At 47.1% G+C, this 24,616-nt stretch overlaps 1 protein-coding gene, 1 long non-coding RNA gene and 1 other non-coding gene across 5 annotated transcripts; all 3 read right to left on the reverse strand.

Moving 5' to 3' along the window:
- Nucleotides 1-6,169: 6,169 nt before the first annotated feature.
- On the reverse strand, nt 6,170-8,474 carry LOC311345021. Of its 3 annotated transcripts, none has more exons than XR_014633650.1 (5): nt 8,446-8,474; nt 7,601-7,629; nt 7,315-7,409; nt 6,915-7,069; nt 6,170-6,652 (listed from the first exon to the last, which is right to left on the reverse strand). It is a non-coding gene; the product is annotated as an uncharacterized lncRNA (long non-coding RNA). The 3 variants fall into 3 exon arrangements; XR_014633651.1 differs by lacking the exon at nt 8,446-8,474 and having other exon boundaries at nt 6,170-6,271; nt 6,528-6,652; nt 7,601-8,391; XR_014633652.1 differs by lacking the exon at nt 8,446-8,474 and having other exon boundaries at nt 7,601-8,391.
- Nucleotides 7,841-8,035, reverse strand: LOC311349409 (small nucleolar RNA SNORA74). The gene has a single exon (XR_014636483.1). It is a non-coding gene; the product is annotated as a small nucleolar RNA SNORA74 (small nucleolar RNA).
- Nucleotides 8,475-9,351: 877 nt separating the features above from the next.
- ccdc142 (coiled-coil domain containing 142) lies at nt 9,352-24,036 on the reverse strand. Its single transcript, XM_084469627.1, has 18 exons — nt 23,728-24,036; nt 23,278-23,426; nt 23,041-23,066; nt 22,654-22,696; nt 21,933-22,210; nt 21,611-21,832; nt 20,359-21,519; nt 19,055-19,304; nt 17,326-17,412; nt 16,686-16,880; nt 15,354-15,514; nt 15,049-15,189; nt 13,738-13,852; nt 12,805-12,982; nt 12,045-12,143; nt 11,216-11,307; nt 10,916-11,084; nt 9,352-9,569 (listed from the first exon to the last, which is right to left on the reverse strand). The coding sequence occupies exons 2-18, from the start codon at nt 23,315-23,317 to the stop codon at nt 9,461-9,463; spliced, it is 3,366 nt and encodes a 1,121-aa protein (XP_084325753.1). The 5' UTR covers nt 23,318-23,426; nt 23,728-24,036; the 3' UTR covers nt 9,352-9,460.
- Between the last annotated feature and the right edge of the window lie 580 nt (nt 24,037-24,616).

Genomic DNA, 24,616 nt, shown 5'->3' on the forward strand with positions numbered 1-24,616 from the left:
GCAGGTTTAAATGGTGGGGAGATTTTCGGAATAATTCTTGCCATATTTGCCATTGTTGCTCTGATTGCCGTAATTGTTCTGTAAGTATCTTTTCAATCAACTTTTTCAAGGTCTCTCGCAAGAAAGATATATAGTATTGAGATTTATCTATCAATAGCTCTATATATATATATATATATATATATATATATATACATACATATATTTATAGAGTTATACATCTATTGATAGAGTTATACATATATATATTGATTCAAGCATAGCAAAAGAAAATAACTACATGGAGGGCCAAATGTCTGTCAAATGGATAGGCTTAGAATGCTTGAACACGATGCGTTTCACGAATTACAACATGTTTTATTACATGTGTTAAGTGTCCGCAATATTGACCTAAGTTTTCTTCCTGACCCAGTTCCAGATCATTCATTTTCCATACGTCTAAAGAAGTGGATATGTGAGGTTTTTTTGGTTAAATGTATATCTACACCCTATTTATATGATAGAACCCCCAATCCCATTAGTTTAATTAGTTCCTGTTGGCGATGTTCAGGTCATCCCAGGGCCTTGGTTTAAACATGTGGTTCTGTAGTGTTTCACTTTAGGTTCCTGATTTGGACTATTCCTTCATGGAAGTTTATGACTTCCAGAGCCACACCGGGCTTTCTATGACAGCTGTATGTGTATAAGAGCATGTCCATGAAATGTTATTTTCAAACGTATATTTGTAATGAAAACAAAATGGACTCCATAACATCCAGTCCTGGACAAAAGGCAAACTTTTCAGACCGGCTCATGTTGATACCTGTAGGACAGTGGTCATTCTTTCCACTGTCACAGTAAAATAATGCCATCTTCTTGTTCTGTGGTTTCTCCTCAGCTTTGTGCAAGAAAGCAGACGATGCAGGTGAAGGTCAGTCACCGTAGTAACCAAGAAATAACTGCAATGCATGAATGATGATTGTGATTTTAAACTGAAGAACAAATGTACGTATTGTTTTAACTGTTTTAATATTATTCTACTGGTTCCAAAATGTATTGTTTCCACTTGACCTAGGACCAAATGACAAAACGGACACTGCAGGAGGTCACGTTTAGGAGCGCATAGCAAAGAAAAGGTTACATTTAGCACCACTAGCTTGAAATAGCACTACTAACTATGAAATTAATCAATAAGTCAATAACTAATACTACAGGTGATGCAAAAACAAACTTTCTCAAATGACACAACTGAGGCAACCTTCACCGTGGTTAATAAGTCACCTGGTTGAGAGACATAGAAACATTGTTCAATGTTCATGTTATGGCCATTGTGATGACCCATTTGTAAATGTCCAAGAAGAATTCTGCCGTGTCCACGTAGCCTCTTTTTCTGAGCGCCAGCTCCTTTTGCCAAATGTGAGAGCGTAGGCGGGATGAACGGTTTGGGGAAACTTAGCAGGAAACCGGTGGATTGCCTTCTCCGGGTAGGAAATGAGTCCTTAGCCCAAGTGAAGGAGTTTAAGTACCTCAGGGTCTTGTTCGCGAGTGAGGGTACGATGGAGCGTGAGATTGGCCGGAGAATCGGAGCAGCAGGGGCGGTATTGCGTTCGCTTTACCGCACTGTTGTGACGAAAAGAGAGCTGAGCCGCAAGGCAAAGCTCTCGATCTACCGGTCGATCTTCGTTCCTACCCTCACCTATGGTCATGAGGGATGGGTGATGACCGAAAGGACGAGATCGCGGATACAAGCGGCCGAGATGAGTTTTCTCAGGAGGGTGGCTGGTTTCTCCCTTAGGGATAGAGTGAGAAGTTCAGTCATCCGGGAGGAACTCGGATTAGAGCCGCTGCTCCTTTGCTTAGAAAGGAGTCAGTTGAGGTGGTTCAGGCATCTGGTAAGGATGCCCACTGGACGCCTCCCTTGGGAGGTGTTCCAGGCACGACCAGTGGGGAGGAGACCCCGGGGAAGACCCAGGACTAGGTGGAGAGATTATATCTCAACACTGGCCTGGGAACGCCTCGGGATCCCCCCGTCAGAGCTGGTCAATGTGGCCCGGGAAAGGGAAGTCTGGGGCCCCCTGCTTAAGCTGCTCCCCACGATGAGGAGGAACTTTGAATTGGATAATTCAAACAAGTTGTTGAATGATCCAAACATGGAAATGAAGTAATAACGTGATTACGTATTTAATGTCCAGTGGCTTTTAGTGTTAATTGCATGTGTTTGTATGTCTTTCACAGCCCCGGATGTGGAAAAAAGGAATGGGGAAAATGAATGATTGAAAGTAGTCTCCCAAAGTGAGTGTTGCTGTCTACTAGGCCGCCTCTGAATGTCAAAGACCTGGAACACGTTGACTGCAGACCACTCCATGTTTCTCTCAAGAACCATGAGGTCGCTGCACTCACGGAATCATCTGTCAACTAGCCAACAAAGATCAGACCCATGGATGTCTGCTGCGACACACGCGTGGCACACACTAGCTGAAAGTGGACAATGATTTCCTGTTTTCCACACAGGCGGAGTGAATTGGCCTTGGTTACAAAGTATGTGCGACGCTTTGGATTTTTAAATGTATTTATATAGCTTGCTGTTTTTATATTGTTTTGTTGTCCTGTCTTGTTCAAACTGCATCAAGTGGCGCTAGCCAGCTTCCTCAATCTTCATCATTCTGTCGAGCTAATGCTACTGTTATAGCCCGTATAGCCTTTGAGCTTCACCAGTTTGCGTCAACAATCAATGAGCAGAATGCCTCACTGCTTGTGTAACCCAGCTGTATTTTCAGTCAGCTAATCCTTTCATGTAGTATCATTGTTATTGGTGTGTGTTTCCTTAAGTGTTACGACCATTTTTTTTTAATGTTACGTATGTTTACGTTGATGTTTATCGTTTCCTTGGAGATAAAAAAAAAACCGGTATGTTTACGTTGTTGTTTTATCGTTTCCTTGGAGATAGTTAAGCGGTTATCTTCTCTCTTCAATGCATCCAAGAAAACTGTGGACAAGCTGGAATCCTACTACTGTTTTATTTCGGAGTTTAATTTGTTTTAAGTGATTTAAGTGCAATACTTACTGTATAAAGTAGGCCTACTCGGTTTAATTTTAATGATAAGACTGAGGCCCGTCGGCAAAGTGTATTAAGAAGACCGTTGGAAGGGAGCTCCGCCGAGCTTGTGAACGTTGATGAAGGTGACGGCCGCTGGTTCCTGAGCTGCTCCTCCCAGTGGATCGTGAGGAGCCGTTGTCATCTTCTGACCGTCCCTGAGGATTGCAGGCAAAACCACTTCAATCGCACACACATATAGAGCTCTATAATATTGTTTTTGCTGGCCAGCACTTTACTTTACTTTACTTTATTTTTACGTTATTACTCTTTCTTGTCGCTAAAGACAATACAAGGACTTTTCTTTTTGAATAAGAAGACCGTTCGGTATTTATTTTTCTTATTCCAATTGAGGGTTAACCGAAATAGAATTGTATTCCTATGTGTTTAAAGTATACTGTTACATGATTTACTTGATTTTCGTTATGATGAAGTACGATGCGTTTCAATCCATCAACTATTGAATAAATTTGGATTGATAGTAAATTGCTATCACAACCCTGAGTTCTGTTTATTGGTTACACTTGCTCTGTGAAGCTTAGTGTTATTTGAATTACCACACAGGTGTGAAGGACAGTTGGGACACGGTGAAGCAGCCTTTAAGCCAAACAGACGCTTAAATGATTGTGACTCACTGCTAAAACAATGTTTAAACATGGCATCTTAATGTTAAAACAAGATGTTGCAATTAACTTAAGTCATCCTGTATTTGGGTTCATCTCAGTAAACTAAGCCGCACGCCAGAGATTTCGAGGATAGAGTTGCACATTGTTTCATCATGTTTTTTAATAGATTACACGGCTTAATCTTAAATTCCTATTTTTTCTTTTTTGTAAATACCATTTAATAACATGAACCATGGTTCATTTTAATCATAAAAGTAGAGAATATTTTGATGTGTGTGAGTGAGAGACGTGATCAGATGTATACATACTGTGTGTGTGTGTGTGTGTGTGTGTGTGTGTGTGTGTGTGGGGGGGGGGGTGTGTGTGTGTGTGTGTGTGTGTGTGTGTGTGTGTGTGTGTGTGTGTGTGTGTGTGTGTGTGTGTGTGTGTGTGTGTGTGTGTGTGTGAATAAATGGGGCGCCCTGGTGGTTCACCATGTAGAGTTCGTACCATTAAGGCCCAGTCCTTACCGCTGACACCTGGTTAGATTCCTGCCCGTGGTCTTTTGCTGCATGTCCTCCCCTCTCTCTCCCATACCTTCCTGTCCATCTCACCCTACAATAAAAAGGATAAAAAAAGGTGTGTAAACAATGAATTCTGTGATTGGTAAGGTGGACCATGCCATACTGCAAAAATTTGAATGTATTGTAAACCAAAAGTTGTACAAAATGTGACATTACAGATTGCTTCTATGATCTGAACATTCTAGTATGTGTATGTGTATGTGAGAGCATGACTCTCAAACCAATAACTAAAGACTATAAGTCGCTCAGATATGTAGGCCTAAATGTAAGTGACAGTAGAAGAAGCTGAACATTTTGATGTAAACTCTATTAATATTAAACTAGGAGAAGCAGCAGTTTACCAAACAGTGGGTAGTGGGTGGCCTCTGTTTGTCTTCTTTGTCTCTCAATTTGTCCTCCTCTTACACTTACACACAAACTAAGCAGTAATGTTTCTTGGTGTATGAAATACGACGAGTAGGCAGTTGCTAGGAAAGTTAATACTCTATTTTAAATGTCGGTCCAACATGCAGCTTCAACTGATATCAGCGAGTAGTTCAAGAGGATTATCCAAACTACTCGCTAGATGGGCTGTCTCACAGACAGCCAATAGCGCCATCTAGTGTAGCTATAATAGCAGTAATCAAACACATACCCAATCCAGTATTTTTATTTGATACCCGAACGGTTCTGTGGACAACGAGAAGTCCCGAACACAAAGCTGCAATCCAAAAGGATTTCCTACCGTCTCCTTCCGATTCCTTTCGACCACTTCAAGTTACAAGCAGGGGAGTGTTTTAGAGAAGCAGCATGAAGTCTAGGGCTTGGGAGGCACCGAGGATGCATTTTTATATATGAGCTGATCCGAGATATAAAGGGCCTGATCATTGGGATCAATGGGATCACAAATAGGCACATTTAGCATTAAATGTTTTTGGCCAGCCATGTTTATATGGAAATCACTGAAGTGATTGAGAAAATAGAAATAGAAGGGGAAAGACTTAATTAGACAACCTATGCTTTATTTACGCCTTGGCTTTCACATCTCAAAGCCTCTGGTCCAGCCGTCCAAGTCTGCAGGCCGGGGTTGAAGGTCCAAGTCAGGTCAAGTCTTGCGGAAGGAAGTCCAAGACGATTGGGTCTCAATTAAACGTCAAGCGGATAACGGTACAAATACAATCACAAATATTGATTTTTATTAGGTGTTTTTTGTTCCGTGCAACCCAGTTATTGAGCATTTAGAGAATGGACAAATAAATCCAGAAGTTGTCAGTGATGCAGATTGGATCAGCCGGCCACAGCGTTAAGGACATAGTGTAGAGGCTTTTGTTCTCAGTCACTAAAGATATACGTTGACTATATTTTCGATTCGTAATAAAGCTGAGCGAAAATGACTATGCAGTGCAGGGTCCCATGTGGCAAACTAGGTAAGTTCAAGCAAAATCGAATGACCGGACTCTTTCCCAGTTGTCTCAAAGCAGTCAGGTCTCTGCCTTCGTTACGTTTCACAGCAGACTTTACGTCGCAAGTTCCCATGTTGGCGACTAGAGGGCGCTTCGAGTTCCAATCTATACCAATTCCCTCAGGTGACCAGATAATCCCATCAGACTACCGCTGTGGAACATTAATGGCAGTCCGAATATTTTTGCATCTCCTTGAGTTAAACTTAATCCACTGTTGTGGAGAATAGTCACTGACGATAGTGAAATGACAAGATCAGAGCCCAGCTTGAGGAAGTGAAGCCACTAGTCAAGTTAACTAGTAATGTAAAGCCAATGGCATCGCCAGCTGGTAAATGGAGTTGCATCCATTTCAGATCACTGCCTGGTACTTTGCCTTTTATTTATTTTGTATGCCCCAGTGACCAGACATCTCCAGTAGAAGAAACAAAAAAGGCTCAAGTAAAATCAAATCACCTTGCACACAAATAAAAGCAAAAACTTTTAATTCAACAGAGCAACAATTTCTACAAGGATTAATAGGAACAGAAGATATTCCAGAGCAGTCCGGTAGCAAGCGTCATTCCACACCTGCAAGAAAGCACAAGATCAGTTAGGAACGTCACATGAAGGCAGGGCCCCCCCACCAGCCAACACAACACTGGTACTAGTCCGTCTGTTTCAGGGCTTAGTCAGGTCCTGGTAGATGAGGTCTAGTGGATCTGTGCCAAAGCCCCGAGCTTTCTCTGCCAGTGTTTGGATTCCACAGCCGAGCGAATACTCATGCCATGAGAGTACTCACTGGGTTTAAGAACTAACCGTTTAATGCTGAAGAGACGTGCTTTACCTGCTTCTGTTGTAGTCTTCGGGGCGCCTGCGATAAAGTAACAAACATGGCCGTGTGCTACAGCGAGCCCTCGTCCACCGTGCCCCAGTGTTGGTCAACCAGCAGAAGAACCAGCAGAGCGACACCTGTTGGAAATAAAGTGGTTTTAGAACGAGGCAAAAGGCATCACATGTACACACCTTATTAACACTAGTCTGTATGTTTCAGGGCTTAGTCAGGTCCTGGTAGATGAGGTCTACTGGTTCTGTGCCAAAGCCCCGAGCTTTCTCTCCCAATGCTTGGATTCCAGAGCTGAGCGAATACTCATGCCATGGCAGTATACAAATTGGGTTTTCAAGGAACACCGGTCTCCTACTGAATCTATTGGAGCTCATTTCTCACATGTACCTGCTTCTGTGGTCGTCTTTGGTGGCCTGGCTGTCATGAAGGGCAGAAGTTAGACTTCACGTCAGCTACACCGTGACCCAGCCTGTCGTCCACCACCTCACGCATTGTCCAACCGGTTGCAGCAGAACCAGCTCCATCTTAGCTCAGCAGGTCGCCTGTTGGAAATAAAGTGGTTTTAGAACGAGGCAAACCGCATCACATGTACACACCTCATCAACACTAGTCTGTATGTTTCAGGGCTTAGTCAGGTCCTGGTAGATGAGGTCTAGTGGATCTGTGCCAAAGCCCCGAGCTTTCTCTGCCAGTGTTTGGATTCCACAGCCGAGCGAATACTCATGCCATGAGAGTACTCACTGGGTTTTAAATGTGTAGAATTATAACTAGATGGTGAAGTCTTTACCTGCATTTGTCGTGTCGAGCGCACAAATCCCATCAAGGCTCCACAGACCCTCAGCCAACCTTCAGGGCCTGGAGCAACACCAGTGTCGGGACAACCTGATGAGAAAGATAGATTTGAGTCATAAATGAATTAAGTAATATCTCATGCAGACCTTGCCCAATATGCTCAGGGAAAATAGTCACCACGGTATTTGTCAGCATGATGTGTTTTTTTGCAATCATCACTGCATATCAATTCTGCTTAAATTTAAGTATTAATGTAGCGGGACAAAAAAAAGTCAACTTACCATTGGATAAGCAATCTGGGACATCATGCCTACAGAAGGTAGAACAGAGTTAGTGAGGCACACTCATATAAATGGTCCACCTCAAAAGTCACAATGAGAATTCAAATTTAATGTTTAATTAAACACCTAACCGAATCTTAGTGCTTCGACCGCGGCGTTAACATGCACATGGTAAAGGCTTAGGGTTGTGACCCGACACTAGCCTGGCCCGCTGGGACCGGACCAGGGTTAAGGGTTAGGGTTGTGTGACCCGACACTAGGCCTGGCCCGCTGGGATCGGACCAGGCCACTCTCGTTGGGTCGAACCCTGCAATGCTTCGGCAGAGCCAGCTCTAAAACAGAGGCGGCAGAACCGTCGCGGTTACGGGGCTTCCTCTCCCAGCACTGTAACACTGGGACCAGCACTGGAAGCTGGGCAGCTGACTGAGTGCTGGACGGTGGGGGCCCGGGCACTGGGGCCCGGGCAGCTGACTGAGTTCAAGTCGGCGGGGGGGGCCGCATGGTGCGGACGGTCCCAGACGCTAGCGGGCTGGCCTCGAAGGATTCGTGCCGTTTTACTGAAGGCCGACAGAATGAACTGGACCGTAGTGACGTCAGCCCGCTGGAGGGTTAATGAACTGGACCGTAGTGACGTCAGACCGTGGAGGGTTAATGACTAGAGTCTCTGACGTCTGCAGCGCAATACTGGCCGCACGTGGTCTACTTTTCTTACAAAATGTATACCACATACCGTCAAAATCACCGCAGAACAAATAGTTATATACAAATACAAAGCCTGGTTCTAACACAACGGATCCACCACGCACAGAAATATTTATTTATATATGACACTATAAGAAACTTACCAGGAGCATGGAGTCACCGCACCGCGCTGAGAAGGAATGGACCGAGCGGACGGAAGTCTGAAGCTTTAATAGAAGCAGTCTGCGGCTCGCTGTGCATTCTGGGAATACGCTGCAAGGAGGGCTCCCCTGGTGGTGGGAGCATAGACATCTTATAAGATGTCTATGGATGGGAGGCTTAATGACACCGGGGGGCACTGGTCTCTGTACAGTGGTCCTATACCTGAGGAGTGGATGTCTATAACGCTGCTCTATGTCCCTTCTCTCGGTTGCTGTTGGCCTTCAAGAGAAGACGGAAATGAGAGTTGATCCTCATCACTAGAACAAGCAGACCCTCTCTGGGACGTCCTAACGATCATCTTCAACGTCCAACATCCCCATCAGCTACATCCACACATGTATCACAGTATGTAATGAGTACTAAGATACCACATGTATCACAGTACGTAATGAGTACTAAGAGATGATACCACATGTATCACAGTACGTAATGAGTATTAAGACATGTATCACAGTACGTAATGAGTACTAAGAGATGATACCACATGTATCACAGTATGTAATGAGTATTAAGACATGTATCACAGTATGTAATGAGTAAAGAGATGCCACATCAAATGTACACATGTTGCATTAACACACTAGTAAAGAAAAGCTGACACTTGTATAAAAAGCAATAGGATAGGAAGAGGAACATGAGTATAATAAGGAGCCTTTACCCCGACTACTAACATAATGCAGTACTGAATCAGCCACAACGCTGACTTCCATAAATGAAGAAAACGCTGTATATACACAGCATGTTCTTATCTGTATTTGACCATCTGTTTATAAATGATAATCCCATTTTGAAATATATACATTTTTATTCATTTATGAGGACTACAGTATTTTGGTTATCTGGACAGATCCATTCATACACCAGGGAGTGGAACGCGTCTGTGCTCAGATAAACCCAACAGTGCAAGTGGATATTCTCTGCAACATCAAGACGTGAGGTATTTATTCGGTGCTAGTGCTAGTGTTCGGATTTGGAGAGGCACTGCAGTCCTGGTAGCCGCCACCGGGAGGCGCTGTTGTGGATTCTCAAGTCCAACCATTCCTGCTGAACAGCGCCTAAAGCTAAACTGAAAAGGAGGAAGAAAAAAATAATATTAGGGAATATAACACAAAAGAGAAGATCAGAAGATTTTAAAATTAGTTAAAATCATTAAAATTACAATGCAGGATTAAATTTAAGTAAATTTAACTAGCTACTGGCTGCTATGATTGTACCGTTTCTTGTTCTTCCAGTAGTAAACAGAACTAGTACATTCATAATGGTTAAAGGGCCCATGGCATGAAAATGTCACTTGATGAGGTTTTCTAACATTAAGTTGAGTTCCCCTAGCCTCCCTGTGGTTCCCCAGTAGCTAGAAATTGCATTAGGTGTAAACCGAGAAGTAGCTATCTTACTCAGTCTTTGAAAAAAGGATCGCTGAAACGCTTAGATTTGGCTTCCGGTCCCGTATGACATCATAAGGGGCCAGGTTACCTCCCCTTTCTCTGCTTGGCCTGTCCAGAGAATTTGGCCCGCCAATGAGACAATGAGCTAGGACCGTGCGAGCGCCACGTGTGTGTGTGTGTGAATACACACACTGTAACACAAGTGTTCTTTGTTATTTGGATAACCGTTCTGCTGGTGGTGTTATGGCGCATAACACGCAACACAATAAGGCAAGCTTGCTTAAAGCTCCCATTTGATGAAAAGACTAGACTGTGTCGGGTTGGTTGAGAAGGAATTGGGAACCGCGACATGGAGGAGAAAAGGATTGTTGCCCAGGTGGTCCGTCGGAGCCCCGCTGCCCGTTGCCCGGGGTTGTCTCCCGCCGGAGCCCCCGGCTGGGCGGGCAGCGGGGCTCCGACGGACCACCTGGGCAACAATCCCTTTCTCCTCCATTTCACGGTTCAGTCTGTACTTAATATTGACGTGGAAGTGGAAGAACCAGAGGCATCAGAGAACCAGAGGCGTCAGAGAACCAGAGGCGTCAGAGAACCAGAGGCGTCAGAGAACCAGAGGCGTCATGAGATTCATGATATCATCCAGAGGCGCAAACAGCTTTTGACCATGATAATATACATTATATTATATAGATATCTAAATATAATATGATATTATTTAGATCTAGAGCACCCGGAGTGTTCAGTGTTCCACTGTAAACACTAGCGCATGGTACCGTGGCAACAAGCTGCTCAGGGCCACACCCCCACCCTCCACCTGGACCCGCCTCTAAAAACGGCGCGTTTGTGGAGAGCTCATTGTGGGCCTGGCTCGTAGTGTAACTCTGCACCAAGGCTGAATCTCTTGAACGTCTTCAGTACTGTATTAGAGGCCACTAACAGCTATATTAAAGCATCCATAAAGCAGCATGCCATGGGACCTTTAAAGAACTAAGCAGCATGTTGTAGCGCTGGTCAGAGTGGGAGGAGCTACCTGGGAGCGAGGTAGGTCTGGCTGGGGGAGAGGGGCGGGGCTGTGGGGGCGTCCGGAGTCAGGGGGGAGGAGCTGGAAGGGGTCAACACCTCCCCCTCCATGTTCTCTAGGTTGGTTATACTGCCCCCTATGGCCACATCGATGCTACTGCCACTGCGCGCGGTGGGGCCTGGGGAGAGACACACAACATGTTCCAACACACTGACACATTCTGTTTGTTACAATAGAGCTCTTGGTCAATGTACTTGTTTTATATTCAAATGATTATGCCTCATTATGTATTCCTGGTGTGTGACTCACAGCAGCGTGTGAAGGGCCTCCAGTGGAGGTAAGGCTTTGGCTGAGGCTGCTGCAGGAGACACACGACCGCTGAGTCCATCTGCTGGAACACCCTGCAGCACAAACCACACATAGCAACACTACACGTTCAACCAGGAACCAAACCCTGCAGCACAAACCACACATAGCACCACTACACGTTCAACCAGGAACCAAACCCTGCAGCACAAACCACACAGAAGCAACACGTTCAACCAGGAACCAAACCCTGCAGCACAAACCACACAGTAGCACCACGTTCAACCAGGTCATGAATCAAGCTGTGTCCAGTGTTTCCCCCAGGAAATGTCTTAGTCAAGCTGGTCGCTGCCCACAGCGAGGAGGCGCGGTGTAGCGCAGCGACAAACATTTTGGTGGTATTTTGCTCAAAGATGCCAATCCGCACTAATGAAATAAATAATGCTATCCTGCGTGGCTGGATATACAACCACCAGATGCCACAGTTTCAATTCCATTCAAAAAGATTTATTGGCACGACTATTGTTGTACACAGTATTACCAATGCATTATTTATCTATATTTTTTGTATGATATATATACAGTATATATATATTTTTTCAATACAATGGTAGTCAAGGCGGGGCCCTAGTGTTGTTAAGGCGGCCGTCTTTACAGCGCTGAGGGAAACACTGATATTATCATGATGTTTGGACTCCTAACATTTAATAAAAAGCTTGGTTTGACATCAGACAGCAGCTGTGTGGACTCTACTGGACCTCAAAGTGGTCAGAATGTAACGGAGGGTAAACTCCAACATGCTGAGGAACACTAGAAGAGAAGCAGGTAGTACCGGAGGTGGAGCAGGTCGGCTGACGAGCTCAACTCGTCTGACTGAAGGAATCCTCTGATGCAGTCAAAGTCCTGCTTCAGCTGGAGCGCTCCCTGCACGCTGAACAACACAAGGAACCAGGTCACAAGAGTCACACAGCACAGAGAACTACAAACACACACACACATAAAGAGCACAGAGGCAAGAGAACTACAAACACACACACACAAAGAGCACAGAGGCAAGAGAACTACAAACACACACAAACATACACACACACAAAGAGCACAGAGGCAAGAGAACTACAAACACACACAAACAAAGAGCACAGAGGCAAGAGAACTACAAACACACACACACACACACACACACACACACACAAAGAGCACAGAGGCAAGAGAACTACAAACACACACAAACAAAGAGCACAGAGGCAAGAGAACTACAAACACACACAAACACACACACACACACACACACACACACAAAGAGCACAGAGGCAAGAGAACTACAAACACACACACACAAAGAGCACAGAGAGGACTACAGAAGCTTGTTAATGGTCTCCCAGCAGGTTGATTGGCTGCCGCTGGGCGGCCGCTGCCAAAAGTTTCAACACGGGGAAAGCGGAGCGGTGGTGTTCACTGCATTACCTGAATCTGACCCCATTACCCACTGCATTACCTGAATCTGATCCCATTACCCACTGCATTACCTGAATCTGACCCCATCACACACACACTGCATTACCTGAATCTGACCCCATTACCCACTGCATTACCTGAATCTGATCTTCTGCTTGAGGATGTGTTCCATCCAGGCCTCCATGAAGGCCGTGGTGGTGATGCTGAGCGTCTGGACGCGGGCGTCATCTGACAGTGGAGCCACGCCCTCCAGGACCTGACCAATCACACTCTGAGCTGCAAACAACACGTACTCGCTGGGGCTGCTGGGAAATTCTGGAGTTAGACGGAATAAAAATACCAATTAATACAGAGCTCGAGAATAAAGAAGCTGAGACCAATTAAGGAATCAGTTACTCTACTGTTAAATACTACTGTAAATTAAAGATTCAGTTACTGTTAAATACTACTGTAAATTAATGATTCAGTTACTCCTCTGTTAAATACTACTGTAAATTAATGATTCAGTTACTCTGTTAAATACTACTGTAAATTAAATATTCAGTCACTCTACTGTTAAATACTACTGTAAATTAATGATTCAGTTACTGATTCAGTTACTCTACTGTTAAATACTACTGTTGATGATGAGTCCACGCTCTACAATTACCCCAGACAATATTCCATTGACCACACTCTACTCTAGTCACAGCACTTTGGAAGACAAAGGATAAGGAATCTAATGTCACATTTCTCAAACGCAAAGCGTCGTTGATGTGCTCAGTGATCAGGCTCCAAGTCCCGTGAAGGGTCTGACATCAATGCCTGATTCCACCTTGATTTTAGCTAGAGAACTAGAGTGGACTTTGAACCATTTCAAATCAGTGTTTGACCTGTTGACCTGTTCTATAGTTCAGTCTCAGTGTTTAATCTGTTGACCTGTTCTATAGTTGAGTCTCAGTGTTTAATCTGTTGACCTGTTCTATAGCTGAGTCTCAGTGTTTAATCTGTTGACCTGTTCTATAGCTGAGTCTCAGTGTTTAATCTGTTGACCTGTTCTATAGCTGAGTCTCAGTGTGTTATCTGTTGACCTGTTCTATAGTTGAGTCTCCAGTGTTTGGCGGAGGGCATGGTCTGCTCAAACAGCTCCCCTGACATCTGCTTGCAGCCACTGGAGAAAATCTTCAAAGCCACGGAAGAGAAGGCCTGATGGAGACATGGAAACATCGCTCATGGTCACCCCAAAGAAAGATACCAACATGAGGGTCACTCGGTCTCAGCTCGTCCTCTGCACCTCTTGTTGGAGTCAACTAACGGTATTCACAACGCCAACTAACGGTATTCACAACGCCAACTAACGGTATTCACTACGCCAACTAACGGTATTCACTACGCCAACTAACGGTATTCACTACGCCAACTAACAGTATTCACTACGCCAACTAACAGTATTCACTACGCCAACTAACGGTATTCACTACGCCAACTAACAGTATTCAAAACGCCAACTAACAGTATTCACTACGCCAACTAACAGTATTCACTACGCCAACTAACGGTATTCACTACGCCAACTAACAGTATTCACTACGCCAACTAACAGTATTCACTACGCCAACTAACAGTATTCACTACGCCAACTAACAGTATTCACTACGCCAACTAACAGTATTCACTACGCCAACTAACAGTATTCACTACGCCAACTAACAGTATTCAAAACGCCAGCGAGAGACAATGTTCCTTCGTTTTAAAAGGTTCACTTCAAAAAGGTTCAAAACTAAATACAAGTCAAAATCCACGGTCCTACACATGTTTAACACACGGTCAGAAAACTGTCGCTTCCATCAGACTCCAAACTGAAGTACGTTACCTCTGTTACCCCTAAAGGAATGACGTAATACCTACACGCTGATAAAATTACCCATTTATCATTTTTACATCACTAAATTATGCATTTCAACAGTTTTACACTTTATGAATTAACATGAAATTACTGTTATAGCAGTAATCATTTTAAAATAAATATTTATTATAAATCAATTATTTGCATATTGGCTCTTACACCAAGTATTCACGGACCGGCTACAGAGGACTCAAGTTAAGGGCGATCAGATACAGTGAATACTAACATATATGCATTGCAACACATTAATACAAATAAAATAAATGGTATACAGTTATCTAATGTTCTGATCAAATATTTGACCAGGATTTATTGGACAAACTAAATAAATGTTTTGTTTGATTATTAGTATATAGGTAGACTTAAATGTTCTTAAAAGTCAATTGAATTCTATTCAATTAAAGTTGAACTGTAAGCATGTCACGGTAACTTACAATAGACCAACGATATAAGACGAGCGAGAGCTACAGCGTGGTCTGGTGGTGGTGGTCCTCACCTGCAGCTCAGAGACACAGCTCCTTATGCCCACAACCTGCTGCCTCAGGAGGGCTCGGTGGTGGCGGTGGAGAGGAGGGGCTCCGGCCACTAGCAGGGTCTCCATCTGCTGTAAGAGCCTTTCTAAAGACACACGTAGCACCTGCGCACGCACACGCACACACACACACACACACACACACACACACACACACACACACACACACACACACACACACACACACACACACCATTCTTAACTCAAAAACACCTTTTTTCTGTTTGGGATTCATACTTCTTGAGGTTGAGTTGATGAACTAGCTCTACCTTTAAGTCCCCCTGCGTGACGAGCAGGAACCTGTCCAGGCTCCATGAGGACAGGAACTGGTACGATCTGGACATCACCCAGAGCAGGCTGGCCTGCACCGCCGCCGCCGCCAGCTGGGCCGTGGCTCTGCACAGAGCCCGGCTGGACGGGCCCCCACAACCTGGGGGAGAGGGCCCCGTCAAGAAGCAGACACAACCTCCCACAGAAACACATCAGAGCCCAAACACAGCGGCCCGTATCGCCGTACACGATGAGAAGGGAACAGACGGCTGGAACCGAGTGCTCATTGAGCACAGACACTGAGAAAAGCAAAGAGGAGTCTCTTCTGAAAAATCACTCTGACCAAATACTCTGAGCGACCGATCTGGCTCTGCTAGTCAGACATCTTCAGGTGGACATATTGTTGTGGAAAGGTGGACTAGAAACCCATGTTGAACCAGCACTGAGTGCCTGAGAAGGGGGGCCTCTACCAATAGTCTCTTTGTATAGGACATGTCCTTTCCTAAGGACGTACTTGGAGGAAAGGTGGTTTGAATTCTAAAAATGCTTAGGAAAGGAGCCTTGATGCATCCTTTAACCCTCCTTTAGCCTAGGTTACTCCTGAGCAACCTTTACGAAAGGAGATATTGGTATCCCATAATCCTTTATGGTGGCAATAAGTAAAGAAACAGGCCACCGACGAAGTTTACCGACTCTACGCGAAGACGCATGAGAGACGAGCTAAAGCAGAAGAAGAGAAGAGAATACAATTGATAATAATGGATACCAATTCCAGATATATAATTCATATTATTTGAATCGAAATGAATTAATTTATTGCTGGTTAGTAAGCACACAATATACACCATAAGAAAATAAAAAGCTGACTTCACATTTAAGAAAGACAATGGGGGCAGTTAATTTCAACATCAACATAAGTTTAGCCTCTTTTTTTTCTACATATGAATTTGGATTCAAGTGGCCTCAAATATTCCCGTTGGCCAAATCCGACCGAAGTGATTCTCACTGTTAGTGATAACCTGCTTGAAATCAATACGAGAAGACGAATGGATTAAAGAGCGCTTGTTGTAGTCCATCTTCAGAAAATTGTAGTTTCACGCTAGAGCCGCTAGAGGTCAGCAATACCCGCCGTCGCTCAATGACGTCGGTTAGGAAAGTGGAGTCTAATTCATTTTAAACAGGGCGGTCTTTTCCTATGTTCGAAAGGAAGCACATTTTAATCTCTCCTTGACCCGATGACGTTTTCCACAATGGTTAAGGAAAGGAGGCATAAAGGTTAGGAGGTTTGACTATTGGTAGAGGCCCGGGACTCAGTGAGAAGGGTACTCTACCTGTTTCTACGGCCTCAGCCGAGAGGTGACAGCGAAGCGCCGAGAGCAGAGGCGGGGAGAGCCGTAACAAGTGCTTCACGGTGGCCGTGGTCACCAGGCTGCCCTCCTGCTCTGGGGAGGTCACCAGGAGCGGCCTTCCTCCGCTCCCAGGAACACATTTATCTTTGAGCCCTGAGCCTAAAGAACCGCACAACACTGGAGAAAGGAGAGACATTAGCTCACTTGTTCATTATTTAAGGAGGTGGAACCATTTCAACCTTAAACATGAAGTTTTTTCACGTAATACAAAATAAACAACCTTTGGTGATTGCGAACATCATGTCATAAACTCAGGCTCCTCCGAATTTAGAGATTGGTTGCTTAGTAAATATACCTGTGTGGCTGATTTGTTGTAGTAGGTCAACACATTTAAGAAAGCAGGTATAATTAATGTTCGGGAATCTGTTATTATTTGCACACCATCCGGCAAAGGCTTGCTGCAGCACAATGTCCAGAGGACATCATATTGAAGACGTGTTATTTATACTTATGCTACACACTCATTCATGCTATAATTTGAACTTTATGATTTTTTGTGTGTTTACCTTGAGCCCAGTGTGTGTGTGTGTGTGTGTGTGTGTGTGTGTGTGTGTGTGTGTACCTTGATCCCAGTGTGTGTGCGTTGTGAGGATCAATAACCGCAGACAGACCTTCTCCAGCATGGCACCGCATTCCTGAGGAACCAAACCTTAAAGAAGAACAAAGAAACATCCAATGAACAGAAGGGGTAAAGAGTGGAGCGGAGCAGAGTTAAAGAGCGGAGCGGAGCGGGGTTAAAGAGCGGAGCGGAGCGGGATTAAAGAGCGGAGCGGAGCGGGATTAAAGAGCGGAGCGGAGCGGGGTTAAAGAGCGGAGCGGGGTTAAAGAGCGGAGCGGAGCGGGGTTAAAGAGTGGAGCGGAGCGGGGTTAAAGAGCGGAGCGGAGCGGGGTTAAAGAGCGGAGCGGAGCGGGGTTAAAGAGCGGAGCGGAGCGGGGTTAAGGAGCAGAGCGGAGCGGGGTTAAAGAGGGGAGCAGAGCGGGGTTAAGGAGCGGAGCGGAGCGGGGTTAAGGAGCAGAGCGGAGCGGGGTTAAAGAGCGGAGCGGAGCGGGGTTAAGGAGCAGAGCGGAGCGGGGTTAAGGAGCAGAGCGGGGTTAAAGAGCGGAGCGGAGCGGGGTTAAGGAGCAGAGCGGAGCGGGGTTAAGGAGCAGAGCGGGGTTAAAGAGCGGAGCGGAGCGGGGTTAAAGAGCGGAGCGGAGCGGGGTTAAGGAGCAGAGCGGGGTTAAGGAGCGGAGCGGAGCGGGGTTAAAGAGCGGAGCGGAGCGGGGTTAAGGAGCAGAGCGGGGTTAAGGAGCAGAGCGGAGCGGGGTTAAAGAGTGGAGCGGGGTTAAAGAGCGGGGTTAAGGAGCGGAGCGGAGCGGGGTTAAGGAGCGGAGCGGAGCGGGGTTAAAGAGCGGAGCGGAGCGGGGTTAAAGAGCGGAGCGGAGCGGGGTTAAAGAGCGGAGCGGAGCGGGGTTAAAGAGCGGAGCGGAGCGGGGTTAAGGAGCAGAGCGGAGCGGGGTTAAGGAGCAGAGCGGAGCGGGGTTAAGGAGCAGAGCGGAGCGGGGTTAAGGAGCAGAGCGGGGTTAAAGAGCGGAGCGGAGCGGGGTTAAGGAGCAGAGCGGAGCGGGGTTAAGGAGCAGAGCGGGGTTAAAGAGCGGAGCGGAGCGGGGTTAAAGAGCGGAGCGGAGCGGGGTTAAAGAGCGGAGCGGGGTTAAAGAGCGGAGCGGGGTTAAAGAGCGGAGCGGAGCGGGGTTAAGGAGCGGAGCGGAGCGGGGTTAAAGAGTGGAGCGGAGCGGGGTTAAAGAGCAGAGCGGGGTTAAGGAGCGGAGCGGGGTTAAAGAGCGGGGTTAAGGAGCGGAGCGGGGTTAAAGAGCGGGGTTAAGGAGCGGAGCGGAGCGGGGTTAAGGAGCGGAGCGGAGCGGGCGTGGCCACCTGGACGCCGCTGCTTTAGCTGCCATTTAGCCTCGTGCTGCTGTGAGACCATATGGGCGCTGAACCTTCACAGCTGTTTCTGATAGGCTAACACCACTGCCATAAAGTCTTCCTTATCCAAGGAAAAACACGACTATTGAAGATAGTGTCTATTAACACTGGTAACCATATGACAAACACAAAGGTTTGTGTTGTGTTGATGCAGCGGTCCTCTTGAAGAGAGCACGAGGACATCCCCCTCTAGACCTGCAGTACGGTCTCCATAGCAACCCTCTTTCAGTCCCTACCTGTTGTGGAAGCATGTCTCCATGACAACCCTCTTTCAGTCCCTACCTGTTGTGGAAGCATGTTTCCATGACAACCCTCTTTCAGTCCCTACCTGTTGTGGAAGCATGTCTCCATGTGCGCAGCAGTCGACATTTCTGATGGTCACTCCACAGGTTGAGGCTGTCTGCAGCGCCCCCTGGAGGGAAGTGCAGGTAGTGCCACAGAGCCTGGCCACAGGCGGTCCACAGCAGAGAGCGGTACACCGCCCACAGGTCAGCGCACACCGACGACTGGCTGAGGTCCAGCCACCTCACGGAGCGCGGCCGCTGGAACCACTCGGCCCTTCCTCCTCCTCCTCCTCCTCCTCCTCCCTCCTCCTCCAGCGCTGTCGCACACACCGCGCCACATCTAGACACAAGATGTTGAAGTAACGTTTCCTCATCGTACCACTGACCTAAAGCTAACAAAACACCTGGTGGATAATCAACACATCAGTCAATCCGTCTTTAAGTTCATTTTGCTCCAAGCTTGTTTTGTTGACCTTCAAATAAGCATTTGTAATTAAATCTCCAATATTAGCCGCTCCAAATGTTGCAGCACATCTGTACGCTTACATCTGGATGAGCAATGGATGACATAGTTACCATTATGAATGTAGTCTTATTTTTAGAGTTGGATTCAACGTCAAACAGGTACAATATATAACAAATTTACTACTAAATAACACAATTTGAAATATGGAGACGGAAGCCACACCAGATGCTTAGTTTCCAAACAATCAATTGTGGACGATTAGCCATGCCGCTTGGCATGGTCAAAATATAATGATTGTAATGTAATAGTGTTAATAGTAATAGTGTAACAGTGTAATAATGTAATAGTGATAATAGTAATAGTGTAACAGTGTAATAATGCAACAGTGATAATAGTAATAGTGTAACAGTGTAATAATGTAATAGTGATAATAGTAATAGTGTAACAGTGTAATAATGTAATAGTGATAATAGTAATAGTGTAACAGTGTAATAATGTAACAGTGATAATAGTAATAGTGTAACAGTGTAATAATGCAACAGTGATAATAGTAATAGTGTAACAGTAATGCGTGCGTCTGAGTCTGGGGTGAGACAACACACTCCAATATGGTCCATATGGACTGAAATACCTTAACCTTAAGAAGTGAATTATTTAAATATGTATATATTTATAAACACATCAGAATGATTCCTATGATGTGGTTCCACTGGGTGGTACATGATGTTACCTGGCTACCCGCTCTGAGCTCTGCTCCAGGCCAAACCACCCGTCTGCTGCTGGTCTCACACCAGTCCCGTCTCCATGGGAGACAGCCGAGTCTGTGTGTCTGCATGCTGCCCTCCCCTCCTCTGGAGTCCTCTGCCCTGGAGGGCAGGAGGCCGGGGCCCCGGAGCCCGGCCTGGGGGCCGGGGCCCCGGAGCCCGGCCTGGGGGCCCCGGAGCCTGGCCTGGGGGCCCCGGAGCCTGGCCTGGGGGTGGGGGCCCCAGAGCCTGGCCTGGGGGTGGGGGGCCCCAGGGGGGAGAGCCGGTCACTGGAGCACACCAGGGCCTGGAACAGGAGCTCCAGGGAGAACTGGTCCTCCTTGCAGAATGCCCAGAGTGGCCCCACAGCGGAGCGCCGGGCCGCGGGGTCAGGTCCCACTGGGACCCCCGGACCTCCTCCAGGACTCCTCTGGCCGGGGACACGTCGGCCCAGAGGGGGTTCTGGTACCGACCCCCCAGGAGCACCGGGCGCCGCGCCGCGGGGACGCTGCGGGGCGGGCTCTGCTCCGCTTCCCCGCCGGCGCTCAGACAAACGGCACGGAGACGAACAGAAAGAAGAGCTTTCCGACGAGCGGTCGGCGCTGCGGGCAGCCGGGCGGGAGTGGAGCGGCGGCGGTGAACCGCGGGGCGGGAGATAGTTGTGCTCCAGACGTTCCCAAGTCCATTCGGGAGTCATTGACGGCTGGGCGTGACGGCGGTCCTGACGAGGCCGGGGGGTTCCCAGGCGGGAGTGGCGCTCCGGGTCGCGCCGCCCCGCGGCCCGGCCGTGCAGCTCCCGGGCCGCCGCGCGGCCGTGATGGACGGCGAGCAGCGAGAGCAGCTCCTGGGCCTGGAGCGCGGCTGGGCGTGACGCGCCTCCGCCGCCGCCGCCGAGCGCCGCCCGCGCGACAGGGAGACCAGAGTACCACGTCCGGTGCAGCAGCAGCCGACCGCTCAGCGGGCCGCTGAGGCCACGCTGCTCCTCCTCCAGCAGCTGGTTGAACTGCTCCGTGGCCCACAGGACGGCCTCCAGCACCTCCGCCGCCACGGACTCCAGGTCCGTCTGAGCCAGGCCGGACCAAAGGGCGTGGACACAACGCTCCATCAGCACCAGCGCCTGCAGAGCCAGAGCGTCGAGGGTGCGTTTCATTTCAACGAGGACGGCGGCGTGCGGCGCCAGGGCCCGCCGCGCAAAGGGGTCGGCGCGGAGCTTCTCCGAGAGACACGCCCAGTGCTTCAGGTGAGTCCTCAGCTCCTGGCACAGGGGCCCCAGTTCAAGAGGGCACACACCGCCTGTGTTCTAGAATGGGAAAGAAAAAAAATGCTATGTATATATTATGAAATGGTGCTTTAGTGGTGACAGTGATAGTGAGGACCAGGGCCAGCTGTACCAGGTCCAGGGGGCGCTCAGGTCCTCTCCAGCGTTCCTCCAGCAGAGCCAGCTTAGAGCCGTAGGCGGCGGCGGCGGCGGCCCTCCTGGCGTACTCGTGCACGAAGAGCAGCTGGGAGCGCTGCTCCATCAGGCGCCACAGGGCCCGGCAGGCCGCCTGCTGGGGGGGGCCCGACAGCCGCTGGAGGACGCAGCCCTCCGGAGAGGAGCCCCGCACACACACCTGGGGGGCGGGGGGCGACGGCCATTACCAACGGCATGGGGCCGCGTTAGGAGCAGAGATCGGATTCACATTCAGAGAAAATCTAGAAACAGACGGGTACCTGAGGAAGGGCGTCTGGCCCCCTGACCAGCGGCCTCTGGGCAGCCATACCCAGCATGCCTTGCTGCAGGCGCCAGATGCGGGCAGAGGAGCGGGACACCAGGTTGTGAGCGGCCACAAAGCTCCCCTCCTCGCCCCCGGACTCCTTCTCCTCGCTGCTCCGTCGGAGGAGCCACCGCAGACCGGGGTTCAGCGAGGACCTGAGCAGCCCCTCGGCGCGCTGCAGCGAACGGGAGAGGGAGCCCAGGGGAGAGGGACCTGCAGACAGACACGCTGCACCTGCAGACAGACATGTACTGTTACACCTGCAGACAGACACGTACTGTTACACGTACTGTTACACCTGACAGACACGTACTGTTACACCTGCAGACAGACACGTACCATTACACCTGACAGACAGACAGACAGACAGACAGACACGTACTGTTACACTTGACAGACACGTACTGTTACACCTGACAGACAGACACGTACTGTTACACCTGACAGACAGACACGTACTGTTACACCTGACAGACAGACACGTACTGTTACACCTGCAGACCGACACGTACTGTTACACCTGCAGACAGACACCCTACCCTACTGTTCGCCCAGGCGTCAGTAGTGACTGTGGCTTTGGGAAAAGGTTGTGCTTCACCTATTTTGTGAGATACACGCAAAACTAGTTTTGGCTTCAGCAAATCTGAGTGAATCCCAGAATGTTGTGTATCATTTACCATTTGATTGAAGTTCATCAAGCTCAGTGGAAGCATCATTTATCTGTGGAAAAATAAATGACTCATTAGAATGAAGAAATAGTGAATTCATGCTATGCAGGATTTGAATATATTATAACCCTATAGCTAGCAGAGCTAATAGTTCATGCAAAGGCATTTCTTCTTCTTCAAATTATTTCCTTGTCATTTCTACATGTCCTCTGTGAACTCAAAGCAATTCTGTGTATGTTTCTTAAATCAGTCAAGTATTAAGGCTTTGAAGCCCAAAACAAAAAATGTATGACCTGAGATGAATCAAACATTTCTCTAAAGGCCCAGATCCATCTTCCATAACGGCGCTGACGGCCGTCTGATAGTAATATGAGTGTGGATGAATACAGTGCTCACCTTGTCATCCTCTGCTGGCATTATGTCTAAAGGAAATAGATAATACAACAAACCAGTCAAGACAGAGAGATGCACTGTGCTGCAGAAGCCCTGTTAGAATCAGTGGCAAGCTGCCAAAAATAATCAAGATTTTGTGGCAAAATAATGACAATCACCCGGCCCTACAAAACGTGTGTGTGTGTGTGTGTGTGTGTGTGTGTGTGTGTGTGTGTGTGTGTGTGTGTGTGTGTGTGTCACCTTCTAGCAGGCCAGGGTCTCTGTGCGGCTCAGGCACCATGTTGACTGGATCACTGTTACTCTAAGTCGCTCTGGAGCCTCTGGGCCAGCCCAATAGATGCATGCACCTATAGGAGTCCAACCGTCAAAAGACATGCAGTGTGGTTCATCTGCCGACGGAGAATAACAGATCATCAGTTCATCAGTTCATCCATCATCAGTTCATCTATCATCCGTTCATCTACCATCAGTTCATCCATCATCTGTTCTTCGCCTTTTCTCCGTCCAGCAGAAACATTGCATATTCTAAACCATCTACCTTTCAGATGTATACATTCAAAGGTAAATAATTCAAGTAAAATGCTTGCTTTATTTTTAAGACCAGTTCTATAACGTTGTAACGTTTGTCATACGACAATAATTAAACGAAAAATAATTCATAGAATTATGAATTAGTTAATTAATACTTACCACAGTTTACATCTCGTGACAGGATGAAATCCCAGAGTAGATGCATCATAGTTCCACAAGTCTTCCCCTGCCCAGGACATTGACCTAGTTTAGGGTACTATTGACATGGTTCACGGTTATTGACATGGTTTAGGGATCATCAGATTTAATGACCTACATCGTAGAGTTTGCGGAGATCATCAAATGAAGCTACCTTCAGTTAGCAAACATGGTGACGTCAACACACCAATACTGTCTGTTAAACTAGTTATCGTTTAGACCACTCGGTCAGCCATCACCAGTGCGGTGGTATGAGAGCCCTTCTCTGGACCGGTGCTTAGTTAATCCCTGGCAGGTCCGCAGGAAACAGTTTAACTAAGCTGTAGCTTTATAGCATGAGCTAACGATGGGTTCACATCAGTCCGGAACAAATGAATGTTTCCCCCAATTTAGAACTAAACATAACATGTTGGCTCTGCTTATGCGCTCAGATTAACGCTATCGTAACATCGTAAAAAAACAGATTATCCAACCTTTCAAATATAGTGTATGCCCGTTTGGTTTTCGACTCAAAACTTTAATTTCCGAGATGGCTTGAACGCGGCACAACACCGGGTGGTTGTGGCAGCCAATTAGAACTCGCGTCAGCTGGTTGTTATAGTAGTTCTTGGCATGGCCCAAACAATGCATGGATTCTTTCTTCGCTGTGCATTTATCTGCATTACCTATTCTTTTTAAATAGCTAATGCACATCGCTTTTTCTTTTAAAGACTGAACTTGACAAATTCATTATGGGTTTTCACCTTTCAACAATGGGAAATGTTTAAGTAAATAACTTATGTTTGGTTTCTATGGGCATCTTTGCAGAGCATTCCTCAAAAAAATTATATATAATCATATAGCTTCAAAA

The sequence above is a fragment of the Micromesistius poutassou genome (genome assembly GCF_964030765.1).
Source record: "Micromesistius poutassou genome assembly, chromosome: 6".
NCBI classification, from domain to species: domain Eukaryota; kingdom Metazoa; phylum Chordata; class Actinopteri; order Gadiformes; family Gadidae; genus Micromesistius; species Micromesistius poutassou.